Genomic DNA, 14,781 nt, shown 5'->3' on the forward strand with positions numbered 1-14,781 from the left:
CTCACAGATGAAGGACTTTAATTCTCTCAAATCAAGCAAAACTGACAATCTCGCCTAGTGGCACTGTGTGTAGATAAGCGCCTATGGCTGTACCAGGCAGATTGTAGGTTCTGAATAAACATCTGTTGAATAAAAATAAAATTGGGATGTGCACACAAGCAATCTGAAGACCTAGAGCTCTGTCCACATGAAATCTCTCCCTCTTCCTCCTCCCTGCAGACAGCGTGGCTCTACCACTCCTTGAGGCCCTGTCAGTCTACAGAGCAGATTGTTTATGTTCTCACATTTCAAAGGAAAGTTTGGAGAAAGTCCATCTTGCTTAAAGACAGTGCCAACAAGTGGATAGTTTGGACAGTGTGGCTGACCTGTAGGAGGCCATCATGACCTGTGAGGGACCGTTCCTAAGCCAAATTTGGCATTGATCATACACGAGGCAACAAGATAGTACAAGCCCATGAGACTATTTCTTCCTCTTCTTCTAGTTCTTTTTTCCAAAAGGTTTAGCAAAGAAAGCAGACGTCTGCACCGGGAAGATCGCAGATCATTGAATAATTCATGAAATGTCATCAAAGGTGTCATTACAGATTCATGAATGTGGCAAGAAGATTTTTCCAGAGGAAAAGAGAAGACAACTTGAGGGGAGTGGGTGTGGCGCTGAGAACCCATTCATGTGCAGGTCTACAGCTCGTTCGTCACCTGCAGCACATGGCTCTTACACTACTTCACAGTGAGGGAAGAGTTTGGACAGTGTAGAACAAGATGTTCCCATATTTCTGCATTCGTTCAAAAGTCCTACGTTATGTTTTGTCTGTGAGAACAAGGTGTTTTGCTGAATCAGTCCATACCAGTTCCTGGACAAGAATCCAGAGCGCTTCCCATAGTTCTTAGCCAAAGCTGTTGGGGGACACTGAGTGTTCAGATGATGGGAAGAGGGTAAGACAGCTGATGGAAGAGTTCCTGCCTCAGTTTCCCACGACACACGCTGATGCAGAATCTACCAGATGCTGTCAGGCTTTTTAGGAACAACTTATGTTGAAGAATTGAGAGGTCTCAAGGGGTGGGAGCCATCAGTTCAAGCAGAATGTAACCTCATCTCCAGGCCAGAAGTGTACCTGTGAGTCTGGAGAGCCCTGGAGGATGGGGAGGAGCTAAGTAGGAGCTTCATAGACTAACCCACCATGTCAGATGTGCAGTAGGATATAATAAATACTTTGTGGGCAGCGCAGCACATGAGTGTAGTGCTTAAGTGGCATCCACACCCAGAGCTTAGCATCTTTTGGGAGCTTGAGCTGTGACTGCTAACACATCTGTGATGTCTTACCATCTCAACTGCAGCATCAGCTCCCTGTAGGATGCCAGTGGAGATGCTCAAACCCCAAACACCACCGAAAGCCAAGGGCTCAGACCTTTTGGGTGGAGTGTTCTTGCTTTTCCCATAGTTCCTGCATCTCTTGAAAATCTTGATATTTGAGAGACTGTAATATATTTTGTTCTAACACTTTTGTTGAGATCAGTGGATGCTGAACTGGAGAGCCTGAAGGAAGAAGCACAAAAATCACTGTGCAGAGAGGGGCAGGGAGAGCTGAACATCTTCCTCCGCAGACAGCGGTGGGAGTTCCCAAACACCCAGAATCCCTTTGAGGTCCCCGCTTTTTAATTAAAATGTATTCCAGTTTTACACGTTCCCATAGTATTTTCAATTTAATATGGAAATCATTTTAAATTACTTTGAAATTTGGTATCTCAGCTTCCCAACCCTGCCTCTGTCGTCTTCTGAAAGTAAGGAGCACATGCTCCTCTGTCTGATGCTCTCCAGTAGGACAGCAGGGAGGGAGGAAATCCCAGCTTCCAATGTGCACAGACCTAGGGCGACCCAAATTCTATGAAGCTTTCTTTCCTTCTGTATGATACAGCTATCAGAATGTTTTTCTACCTACAAAGGAGCACATCTCCATTTGGATTCATCTGGAGGAACATATTCTGTTTTTAAGCTTGTTTGTTTTGATTAAGTATAAGAGACATAATCTATTTCTACAATCAACTCTTCAAATTGGATGTTAAATCTGAGCACAGCCCCATGGCATCAGATCTCAAGGACATACAGCTAGATCCCACTCAACATGGCTCTTCTCTACACAGAGAACCCACGACTGATTGGGTCTGAGTACATCATTACCTGTAGAACTTAGGGCCGGTACTGCCTCTTCAGCTTTACCTTCATCCCTCTTGACCTGCAGCTGCCTCCAGGGCACTCTCTAAGCATCCCTGTATTAACTTGGTCCAGTTAGTAGTGGTAGAAAAACTTGGGAAAAGCACCAAGTTTTGAACCACTTTTCCCCAATGACATCAGGAACCTTCACTGGAAGTTTGTATAGGCTTCTGGAGACTCTTTGTCAAACCAGGGGAGGAAAGAATGTCTAGAAACTTCTTAGAGAGGTAAGCAACTCCTAAACCAATGAAACGGTCAGATCCTTCATCCATTTGATTTGACAATGCACAGTCATTGTGTGCTCTTTATAGGGAGTGCAAGAGTGCTGGTCAACTGTTATCCTCATGCCTTATACCAGCCATCAATGAACCTGGACAAAGTCACTGCCTTTGGGTCCAGGAGGAAGTACAGAGAGGAGTGTTCTGGTCATGGAGCCCATGTGCCCCTTCACTCAGATGGCTGGCAGAGCATCCTGAAGGACTGCCAAGGGCACCTCCTAGTGCCCTGCCCCTCATAGCCAGACAGAGATGAAGATGCCCTGATAGGGCACAGGACTGCTGTTGTCCTGCCTCCTTCATTTGACCCCCAGCATGTTTGGTACTTGATCCTGGGTAGTGTTGACTCTGACCCTGTGATTTGCTTCATAGTCTGTACTGAGCAAGGGGCAGTGATCAGAGTCATTCCAACATCAGTTGTGCAGAACTTTCACTTTTTGCCTCATTTGGCATCAAAGCCTCCCATGGACTCAAAGGCCTCTTGTTGGCAAAGCCAGACACTCCTAATGTAATGGTATATCACACAGACAGCCAATCAACACCAAAGATAAGGCAGCTGGGGCATCTCTTTGCTAGTGTGTGTGTGTGTGTGTGTGTGTGTGTGTGTGTGTGTGTGTGTTGGAGGCCAGAAGAGGTTGTAGATGCCCTGGAGCTGGAGTTATAGGCAGTTGTGATCTGCCTGACATAGGTGTTGGGAACTGAACTTGGGGTCCTCTGGAAGAGAGCAAGTACTCTTAATCGTTGAACTGTCTTTCTAGCCCAAGATTGGCATTTATGTCAGTGGGCTGAGAAATGAGGTCCAGGTGGATTGCCTTCCTGGGACCTAACTTACTTCAGTATATAAAAAAATGAAAATGTCTCTCAACTGTTTTCCTTAAAAAACAAACAAACAAACAAACAAAAAACTCAAACCATTCTCTTCATCAGTTTTCAAACAAAAGAGAAAAGTTTTTAAGTTTCGGTAGCTTAAGGAAGTTGAATGGAACAAAATTTGGATGAGAGAGAGAGAGAGAGAGAGAGAGAGAGAGAGAGAGAGGCCGACATGGAACCCAGGGCTTTGCAGATACTATGCAACTCACTGAGCTACACCCCGGCCCCCCAGGTCTACTCTTTAGGTGTTGTGGGCTCCAGATCAGGGCCCTGAGGACCAGACCTCTGCGTTATTCCAAACATCAGTGACCCGAGAATATATTATTTTCTCACAGATTGTGTATAGTTCATAGCAAAATAAAAACTAGATTTGCTGAAGTTTTACATCCTATGTTTGGATGCTTTTTATAAAAATTGTCATCATTGGAACTTCTTAAAACTAATTTAAAATTTAAAAAATAAGAGATTATTTCAACCTAAGAAAAATCAGATATTTTAATATTTTATTTGTTGTTTTTGTTTTATATGTACGAGTGCATTGCCTGCATGTGTGTGAGTACACCTGTGTTGTACAGCACCCATGGAGGTCAGAAGAGGGCATTGAATCCCCTGGAACTGGAGTTATGGACGGTTGTTAGCCTCCATGTGGGTGTAGGGAATTGAACTCCAGTCCTCTGTAAGAGCAGTCAGTGCTCTTAACTGCTGAAACATTTCCAGCCTCTCAAGATATTAGGTTTTTAAAAATAGTGATGCTGGTTTTTAGTATGATGGGTCCTTCCTGACCAGTTGTGCTTGATGCATGTTCTAAGGTACAGACACTCAGTGGTGTGACACAGCATTCTAAGCTGTAGACACTCAATGGCCATCAAAGGCCTGACACAGTGTCTCTGAGTTTGTGCCATTGAAAATTACAGATGTGGACTTGTAGAATATGCAAAGGAGAAACAAGTTTTACTAAGAAGAATTACAGAAAAGTAAGATATTGAGAAAAGGGAGAGATTAAGGAAAAGTGAGAGGAAATTCCTGAAAGTGAGAGGGTTCCTAAGATAGGAAAAGGTCATCCACACTGGTTGATTCTGAGCTGTCATGAGCAGAGCCAGTAGAAGGCCCACATGTGCTGTGCATGTCCCCAGGCCCAACCAATGAGATGGTCATGGGCTATTCATACCTGCCCACCTAGTTAGGGGTGCTTGAAGCCTGTCTCTGTCCTCCTCTGACTTTGTTGGCTGTTGATATTGATGGTCAGGTAATCAGTAGTCACTTGGCCAATGTTAATACCCCTGGCCTTGCAGGTATCTCCTGTGCTGTTAATTATGCTAAACTCTCTGTGTTCTCATATTTACATGATCAGCCTTTAGCTCTACGATGATGGAGAGTGAAATCTGTCTCAGCCACCAAGATGTAGCCATAGTCTTTCTTGGTTAGCTCGTATTGAGCTAGTTGCCATGGGGGCTGTGATGTGGTCCTCCTAGACAGAAGCTTCTTAGAAGCCATCCTTGCATACAGTTTAGTCTGTTGTAACTATCTGCATGAGAAACAAGGATATGTGTTAGGACATTATTGCCTTACATATGTCCCTCAAGGGCTGTGGGAGAGGGGCAGCTGGCCCAAAGTTCTGTCTCTCCTCTTTTTTTCTCTAGCTTGGTTATCACATACCCAGCTCTAAGCCCTCATATTAGAGTTTGCCATGTTAACCCTTAATCTTCCTTTTAACCCCATCCTTGGTTCTCACTGCAACACATGTGAGCAACTTCCAGTTCTTACCATAGGCCCTTTTCCCTCCTTACTTCCAACAGGAGCCAGCTCTGGCATCCAGAAGACTGTGCCCCATGTCCATATGCCCAGATGGCTTTTTTTCCCAGGAGTAATGGAAATGCCCTATGACCCTTGTCAAACACGTTTTGCCTTCAGGATAGACACTGGCTCTCCAAGTGATCGCTCTATCTCTCTTACCTTATTTGTCAAGAGATTTTGTTGGTTTGAATTCCTGAAACCTGATAGTCAGAATGATTGCTCATTAGTGAATTCAGACTGGAGGCCAGGTATAGATTAGCGTGGGACCACAGGCATGTGTGAGGCCGGAGTCCCTAGAGTCTAACTTTTGAAGAGAAAACAAACACAAACAAACATACATCATTGTCTTCCTAGAGGTCATGGCTAGAAACTTTTTCAATTATACTGGCCACATCTCCCACTTTGTAATTCAGGGATAGTGCCACATGCCATCCTACCACAAGACAGCAAACTGGATTTTCACCCTTCAGGAGAGGCAAAGACAAACAGAAAGACAGACAGACTGAGTTGAAGGACAGACAGAAGAAGAGATGAGGGAGATAGAAAGAGGGGGAAGAAAGAGAGAAGCATCCGATTGGCGGTTAGGCTGTGTAAATGGCTGAGCCCAACTGGAGGTTCGAACGGCCACCGTGATGGAGGTTTGATCTTCAGTACCTCGCAATGTGAACTTCCTGAAAAGAAGATCATTGAAGATGCAGTTCATTAAATGAGATGAAATTAGATCGCTGGGCATGGTGGCACACACCTGTAGTCCCAGCACTAGGGAGGCAGAGGCAGGTGGATCTCTGTGAGTTCAAGGCCAGCCTGGTCTACATAGTGAGTTCCAGGCCAACTGGGGCTACAGGGAGACCCTGTCTCAAAAAGACCAAAAAAAAAAAAAAAAGAAAGAAAGAAATTAGAATAACGTGGACCCTGGCACAGCATGTCTGATGTTATCTATGAGAAGAGATCGGCCCCTGGTGACTCAGGCAGAGCCTGGGGTGTTGCAGCAGGAGTCGCTAGGCAGTCCAGCCACCAGGACCGGACAAGGCAAGGAAGGCCCCAGCTGGCTTCAGGAGGTATGCAGCTTAGCTGCCCTTGGTTACAGACTTCCAGACTCGAAAACTGTGAAACAACACATTTCTGTGGGTTTCAGCCATTCAGTTATGGTGCCTTTGTTACAGCAGCCATAGGAAACTGATACAGTGATCTATGCAGTGGAATGGCCTCCACTAGGAAGACACCTTGGCCTTATGATATCCATGCTCCTTCCTGTCTGTCACTGTGCTCATGAACAGCAGAGTAACCCAAGAATGGATCTTCAGATGGAGAATTCTTCATTCAGATTTCAAGAGCCTGGCAGCATATGTCTGGAGAGGTGGTCAACAGTAGGGACTGTTCTTTTTGTCAAGGCAATAAAAGGTTTGTCAGTTGCAAGATCTGAAAGACAGGTGGCGCTGTTTGGTGTCACTCATTCCCTCCATTGCAGCCCACGTTCCCTTAGTGTGGGTTGCCTCCAGAAAGCAAGTCTCTAGTGATTTTCTTGTGTGCACTTTCAGTGTGTTAACTGGAAACCCAACCAGGTTTGATTTTCCTAAGAAATTCTCTGGACTTTCAGTAACTTTGTGGTTGTGGCCCTTGGTCCTGGGATCCAAAAGGGAGCTACGTCTGTTTTGTGGCACTGACAAAGTGACCACAAAATTCTGACCTGGATCCTTAGCATTTCACTCTTAATTTGGGGGTCAAGGAGTGGCATATGGGAGGAGGGGACTGTAATTTCCATTTCCGTCCCCTGGAATTGCAAAGTAACAGGGATGTACCACAGTCAGTCTACTTGGCTCCCAGGGATGGCTCTTCCATGCTGCTCTTACAAACCAGCCATCATAGTGTCTGTGTGGTCGATGTGGGGACAAAAATGAGTTTAAAATTCCCTGAAGTCACCACCGTTTTTAGATATCTGCTTTCCCGGTCATTTTAAACTGTGCCATTAGACAAGTCTGCCCAAGGCAAAGACGAATGAGTCCATGTCATAAAATGGGCCCCGTTGAAATAGGAAAGCAGTCTGCTCCCGTCTCTTAAGTCTCAGAGGGATGGAGAGCTCTGACTCTCACAACCACCGCAGCTATGATCTTGGGGAAAGAGCACAAATGTACATACTATCTTTCTGGAAAGGTCTTAGGGTCGAGAGCTCCTAAGCAGCTGAGAATGTGTGACCACAGAAATCTACCCTTCTACTCAGGTGTTTGTTTCTGTCTGTGAAATTTGCTGACTTATCTTCCTCTGGCTTTCTAGCCCATCTCTGTCTGCCATCATCCTATACTCAATAATAAGTTACATTTATGAAAAGCTTGCTGGGAGTCAGTCTATGTGCCAGTTGAAAAATTTTTTGATGTAGTAGCCTTAACAACCTTAACAAGGTGGGCATTTGCTCCCCTTTGGACAAATGAGGACAGTTGAGGGTATCAAGGGCTTATCCAAGGTCCCACAGCTCACAGTTCAAACCCAGGTTCCCTTACTTCAGGACCCCCTGAGCTACACCAGAACCTCGTACTATCTCACTTGCCCTTGAACCTTCAGTGAAGGAACTGGAAACTCAAAAGGCAAGACTGACATCACCCGTGTGGACTGCGCAGTTCAAGTCACAGTGTCTAGGCAAATAAGCGTGTCTTCTTCAGGTCTTCTTTATGCTTGAATGTGGAAAAGTTGCTTGGCAGAAAATGCAGGATGCCCACAGCAACTGCAGCCGGGGTCTCCTTGCATTCACATAGCTGTGTTGGGCATTACTGCCTTGACTGTTGTAGTGAGAGGGAAGGGCCCAGCCAGGCTCACTGTGAACTTGAACAGCAAAAAAATTACCAATGTTCACCTGCACCTGAGGGGAATTGGGCAGTGAATGGGATTCCCGTCTCTGTGATACAAAATTCTATAAACTGATTAAGAATATAGACCATCTAGAAAGTTAAATAAAGTTGCATCAGTCACAGCCAGGAATACCTTGCAGAAAGCGAGTTCCTGCCCTCATTCTGATGCCTCCCATGGTTAATAACTTCAAGTATATTGCCTTTCTCTGGGCACAATAATGGAAACATTAAAGAAGCCATATATCCAATTATCCACCTCGGTCCCACAAGTATTGGAAAAATGGATTAGTACTCTGAAAGTTCTTCCTGTAATGTTTGCTGGAGCTCAATGCAAAGTAAAAAAGCCTGTATTGACTTTCAAATATCTTTTCCTCACTGTGTTCTCAATCTGTGACTTAATTTTTTAATCAATTTGGGTTTGTGATACATTTGAAATGTGCTTTTGGCTGGGATAGACTCTAAAGCACACTGGGGATTCTGAAGTTTATCAGTTCTGGGATTCTAAGTTCTGTGTGCATGTTGTGCCATTGTCTGTCTGTCTGTCTTTCTGTCTGTTGGTTTGTTTTTTCAATAGACCAGGCATTTGGAAAGACCTGAAGACCATGGGCCCCGTGTCCCTTTCTGTGTTCTTCATCACGCTGCTCGTACTGGGTAGACAGGTAAGAGGTCTGTTCCTTCCGTCATCCCCTGAGGTGCTGATGTGCACTGTAGTTATATTTGTGCAAAGAAATGCTTAAGAATCATCTTATCACTTAAGAGAAAAGTAGGTAGCAGGGGTGTTAGATATGAAGAAAAAGGTCATTTTGCCACAAGAGGCAAACTTCAGAATGCCAGAGATAAGAATCAACTAATTTCCTGTTAAATCTCAAACTACAAAAGTGTCATAACATCCAAGCAGCTGACACCATTTGAGAAAATACCCTTCGAGTGGGTTCCATCTGAGTGTCACAATGAGCAACAGACTTCTTTTGCTGAAAGTCAGTATGGTGCCTTTGCTTACATTTGCAGCCATTCCTTAAAATAGGGTCCCCTGCTAAAATTCTGTTTTGTGATGCAAATGAAGCTATTACTCATTCCTTGGCCTCTGCCTGCACCTAGTCTCCCTGGAGAGGCTGTGGACACAGGGGTTTAAGGATTAGCATGCTTATGCTTGGGTACAAAGTCAATCATCAAAGTCTATGAGACTTATCTGAAGCCAGGCAGCTCTACCTCCACCCAGACTTGTTTTAAATCCTACATTAGCTGTGCAAGATAAAGAAGAGGTTAATTGGAGTAAGAGGTGCTGTTGGTTAAACCGTGGGTACATTATTCAATGGTTATATGAACTCTGTGGCAAACATCTGCAGACTTGAGTTTGGATCTAGTTCTCGCTGCTGGGGAAATGTTATCAGTAGGACAGAGTCAATGACAGTGCCTATCAGATCACATCTGGAACTGTAATCTCTTATCCACCTAAGTCCTGTGAGCTCCATCCTTCCAGGGAGCTAGCAGGACAGCCCTCCAAGGCCCCCTGCACTGTGCTAGCCTTTCCCCTGAAAAGCCTGTGAGAGCCCTTCCTTCCCACACCAGCCCCACAGACTGAGCATTTCTCCATTCTGTTCTTTGACTTGCCATTGTACCAACTCGAACCATGCTTTTTGTCTTTCCGGGTGTCTATGTGACTCTATTGTGACTCTATTGCTTGTTTGTGATCTTTTTCTCACTATTGATCAGCTTGCTGTTCTTACTCACTCCCTGACCCCAACCCTAGAAAACCCCATAAACTATGTAGGGAAGAACTGGTCCTTCTTGTACAACAACCCCCAGACATTCCTCAGGAAAAGCAGCCACGCCTCCGTGGGGTTTCTCATGTCAGCTTGAAAGACAAGAAAGACTTGTGACTGGGGAGGGTGGAAGGGGCTCACACTGTTCTCTGCAATGTGATGGACAAAGGGCTTTGTCCTTCCTCTTTAGCACTCTCCTCCCCATGTCACCCAGGCTCTGCCTCCCTTAGTCCTGGCCCTCTGTGGATGTCGCACACAGCCATCCCCTTATCTCTGTGTCATCTCCCTCACTGTTCTCATACATAGATATCTTATAAGGATACCAGTCATGAGATTTAAGACCTACCGCAATTCCGGGATGAGCTCTTCCTCAGACTCCTAATTAATTGCACCAAGTTATACTCTGTTTCTGAATAAAGACATCTTCATAGGTGTCAGGAGCTAGGACTTGGAACCATCTTTGAGGACACTATTCAATTTATTGCAACTGGTTTGAGATAGACACATTTCATTTTCCCTTAGAGCTCTCCACATGAGTTTTTCCTGTGATCACTGTTTACACATAAAAGAGATGCTGAAGCAGGTTGTGTTGCTTGGGAAGGTACTAAGATGGGTGGGTGAGTGGGTGGATGGGTGGGGGGATGGATGGATGGACAGACAGATGGATGGATGGACAGCTAGATGATAGAGATGATGGAGAGTAGATACATATATAAATAGATATAAATAATATCTGTATATGATAGAATTAGCATGTAGATAAAAAATAGATGACTGGCAGATAGAAGATATATGATTGATAGATGACAGATATATTGACAGTGGTAGATGATAGATAGATGGATGGTAGATAGATAATAGAAAGACTGATAGATGGATAGATTGATGATAGCTAACAGAGGTAAGCTATCTTTATAAGAAAAAAATAAAGATTTATATATCTCAAAGTTTGGGGCATTCAAGGGTATGGCCCCGTCACCAACTCAGCTCTGGTGAAGGCCCTCTTGTCTACATCACATCATGATAGGAGATTAAATCACTAACTTCACTAGAAGCTCAAAAGCCTAAGATCCCACATCCCCTTTCGAGGGGACACCCCTCCCCCACGCCGTGACCAATGGATCTCCTACTAAACCACTCCTCAGCTCTTAAAGGCTCCACACCATTACCAACCCACTGAGGACCAACATTCCAATACATGAGTCTTTCATATACCCTAGAAGGTAGGCAGGTAGATACATAGGGAGATAAAGGATACCTGATAGACAGATACATGATGCAGAGATACATAGAAAGACAAGTAATAGTCACTTTCATTCAGTGCAGCTGTCTCCAAAATACTGATCTCCTTCTAATAGAAGACTAACAAGCAGAACACTTGCCTGTGATGCCCTGGAAACCACTAGAAAGCCTAACAGGCCTCTCATTATGGTTATGGAGACCTTCAGACTTAACATGCATTAGGCCTATGAGAACCTTCAGAATTATAGGCAATGGGCTTATGGGAACTTTCAGAATTATGTGCAGTGGGCTTATGAGAAACTTCAGATTTATAGGCAGTGTGCTTATGGGAGCCTTCCACAGTAGTCTTACCACCTGAGCTGGTTTGGGAAGCGGTCTCTCTAACTCTTCTTTCTCTTGGCTTTGGATAGCCTCTGTGGCTTTTGATTCTCCCACCATAGACTGCTTCTGCTGTCCTAGGTAAAATCTACCACACCACCACTTTACCCTCAAATTCCAAGTCACTACTTATTTTCCAAGTAAAAGCACTTTTCTAGTAAGTGTAGAGCATGATTTCTTCTAGAGCAGTGTATGAGAAATTTGGTATTAAATGTAAAACTTTAAATATGAACAGCATTGAAAATGCACTTTTTATAGTTTATTTTTTGAAAATGTCTTGCTATATGAGGTAAAAATAAATGAAGGAATGTTTTGTCCTGTGTTATGTGTGGTTTGGGTCAAATCAAGCTGATTAATGAATGATCTTTGTTCTTTCAGGTTACAATGTGAATTTGTTTTTTAGAATTCCCAATTGTGCATGAGAGGCCACGTGTGTACGTGTGTGTGTATGAACAAGTGTGTGTGTGTGTGTGTACAAGTGTGTTTGTACATGCATATGTGTGTATGCATGTATATGCATGACTATGTATGAGTGTGTGCATGTGTGTACATGTGCGTGTGTGTGCATGTGTACATGTATGTAGGCTGTTCTAGTTTGTACTGACAATTTTATAATTAATCAAGCCAGCAAAGCAGCAAGCACCTTTATGTAGCTCTCCTGTGCATTTATGTGTTGATAACTCATCTCTGTGGAGAGTCACCCTCTCCTTGAAGCCCATCTTTGAAGGATTCACCCAAGGCTGTATCACTGCATTCAGTCGTTGACATCACAGAAGAGATACCACATGATGGCAAGGCTAGAGAGAGCCTTTGTCAGCTAATTAGCTTCTGCACTTCTGCAGTATTGACAGTTACTGGCTCTTCAAAATCAATGCATTCTAATGCACTGTAAGCCATGAATACACATGTTTTCAGTGGGAACCCTCAAGTTAAGGCAATATATCCACATGTAGTTTTGTCTGCATATAATGATATTCCTTATGTACAATGCAGTGCTAAAAATAATCCATAGTTACAATGAATAACTGTATGGTTTGTGGTAGCGGAAACTGATCTTCAAACACTAAGGACAAATTCCCACAAATTAACAATATTTCTTATTCAGTACAAATCATCAAGCACTCTGTCTACCAGGCACCTTTAATTTCCATCATTTATCTTTGCCAACTTTTATTAACATAATCTAGCAAGTAAGTCAGAATGAGAGTAAGCTACTTGTTTACTCTCATTCTGAGTTACAAACTTTTGGAGACTCTAGTTCCCTATTATTAAGGCTGGTTTGCCTGTTACCTTGTTCTTGGCAAATCCATATTATAGGGTGATTGAAAGGTATTTGGATTGGGTGGAGGGCTTTGTAGGAAGGGTTACAAATATATTTGGGGATGATTCTTTGTACTGTTTTATTATTTTTATTTTCTCTTTATAACCTCCACTCTGACAGGACAAGATGCCTATTGTTTCTTTACCTCTGTGTCCTCTTGTAACAGAATGAATATTACTGTAGGTTAGACTTCTTGTGGAAGAACAAGTTCAAAAAAGAGCGGGAGGAGATAGAAACCATGGAGAACCTGAACCGCGTGCTGCTGGAGAACGTGCTTCCTGCACATGTGGCTGAGCACTTCCTGGCCAGGAGCCTGAAGAATGAGGTCAGCCGGGCAGGCTGGGGCGGGCCTGTGCAGCTGTGGGTGGGAGGCTAAAGGCTTGAGGATGTGGGAACACGGTGCCGTGACATTGCACACTGAAAGTGACACGTGTTCATGGTTAGACTGATTTTGTTTTTTGTTTCAAGAGGGTATTGACTGCTCATAGAGACATCAGTAGAAGCCAGTAAATTGGAATTACCTTCTAGGGCTGGAGATATAGCTCGGTTGGTAGAACGCTTGTCTGGCATTCATGAAGCCCTGGGTTCATAAGCCAGGTATAGTGGCTCATGCCTGGAATCGCAGTGTGTGGGAAGTGGGGGCAGGAGGATCAGAAGTTGAAGGCCATCTTCAGCTACATAGCATGTTCAAGGCAAGCCTTGAACAAAGACAGGGTTATATAAGACTCTGTCTCAAAAAAAAAAAAAAAAAGCGATTACCGTCTAATATCTGATCAAGAATTGATTTAAGATTTCTTCCAGGCTGGTGACACCACTCAGTACGTAAAGGTGCTTGCCACCAAATCTGATGACCTGAGTTCAATCCCCAGGACCCACATGATGGATAGAGAGAATAGAGTCACATATGGAGTCCTCTGACCTCCATGTGGCATGCACACAGGCACACATGTGCACATGCATGTATGTAAAAAAATTAAAGTTTTCTTCAATTGTGTAAAGCTCTAAATATGTATGAAGAGTCTACGTTTCCAAACATATCTCCAAAGTGGCCACTGCCCTCTCCCCATCCTTACCAGCATGCATGTGATAGGGTTCAAATTGGGAGGCCACGATAAGGCAGAAATCCACAGACCCATGTTCCTTTGCTCTTGGGCTCCTTGGGAGACTCTCAGGGTCTTAGAATTTCAAGAACAATGATATAATTTGTAAGATCAGTGCATTTAAGAGTCACCTATGCATCTCTCAACTCCCACCAGTGAAGCTTCCTCATGCAACAGAGGGCAATTACCTCAGAAAGCCAGAACTGACTAAAATGTAGAGAATAAGAGACTCCAGAGTATGGCCCCAGATAGGACTCCTACATTAAGTCTCACCCACCCATGGCTTGGATATCATTGCAGAAGAGGGGGTGGAAAGATTGTAAGAGTCAGGGGTGGTGGATGACCACAAGGTAGCAGAGTCTTCCAGGCTTCTGGGAATTTGCTCATATGAACTTACAGCAATGGTGACAGCAAGCACAAGACCCTTGCAAACCTAATCAGACAAAAACACAGCACAGAACTGGGGAAATGGGTAAGAAGCCCCAATATTAGCTGAGGAACTATTGGCAACTGATCACTGCTGGGTGAGGGAGAGTTGATCTTCTTAAAGGGAATGATACTAGATAGGTTTACCAGGCACCAGTAAATTAACTCACACTGAGGGATGTCTGGATACACTAACTTGACTTCATATATATCTATAAAACAGAATGCATAAAATCCAGTGGGAGGGCTCTGGGGGGATACAGATAGGAGGTCTACATATGATTAATATGTATTGTATAAAATGTACAAAATTCAATAAAATTATGTATAGTAAAAAGAGTTACCTATACAAGCGAAGATAGATCTGAGTCTGAATCTGCCCATCTGTGTGGACAGAAAGGGGTGTTCCAAGATATTGAGCAGAGTTAAGGAGACCAGGAAGTCAAAATGTGTCAGTGGCTTGGGAAATGAAATGTCTCCATGTTTGTCTTTAACAGCAAGAGAAAGCAGAGAGATCTATGACAAGACAATATAGCAACAGGTTCATGGTAGCACTGCCATGC

The 14,781-nt window shown here is 43.9% G+C and overlaps 1 protein-coding gene across 2 annotated transcripts in view; it reads left to right on the plus strand.

Moving 5' to 3' along the window:
• Adcy2 (adenylate cyclase 2) overlaps positions 1 to 14,781 on the plus strand; it is a 447,994-nt gene that overhangs the window by 399,066 nt on the left and 34,147 nt on the right. For both annotated transcript variants that reach the window (XM_008834578.2, XM_008834577.2), the window contains exons 19-20: positions 8,563 to 8,647; positions 12,859 to 13,017. In XM_008834578.2, coding sequence (XP_008832800.1) covers positions 8,563 to 8,647; positions 12,859 to 13,017 — 244 coding nt within the window. The remainder of the gene's footprint in view (positions 1 to 8,562; positions 8,648 to 12,858; positions 13,018 to 14,781) is intronic.

Source organism: Nannospalax galili, unplaced genomic scaffold, assembly GCF_000622305.1.
Source record: "Nannospalax galili isolate Female #2095 unplaced genomic scaffold, S.galili_v1.0 scaffold197, whole genome shotgun sequence".
NCBI lineage: Eukaryota > Metazoa > Chordata > Mammalia > Rodentia > Spalacidae > Nannospalax > Nannospalax galili.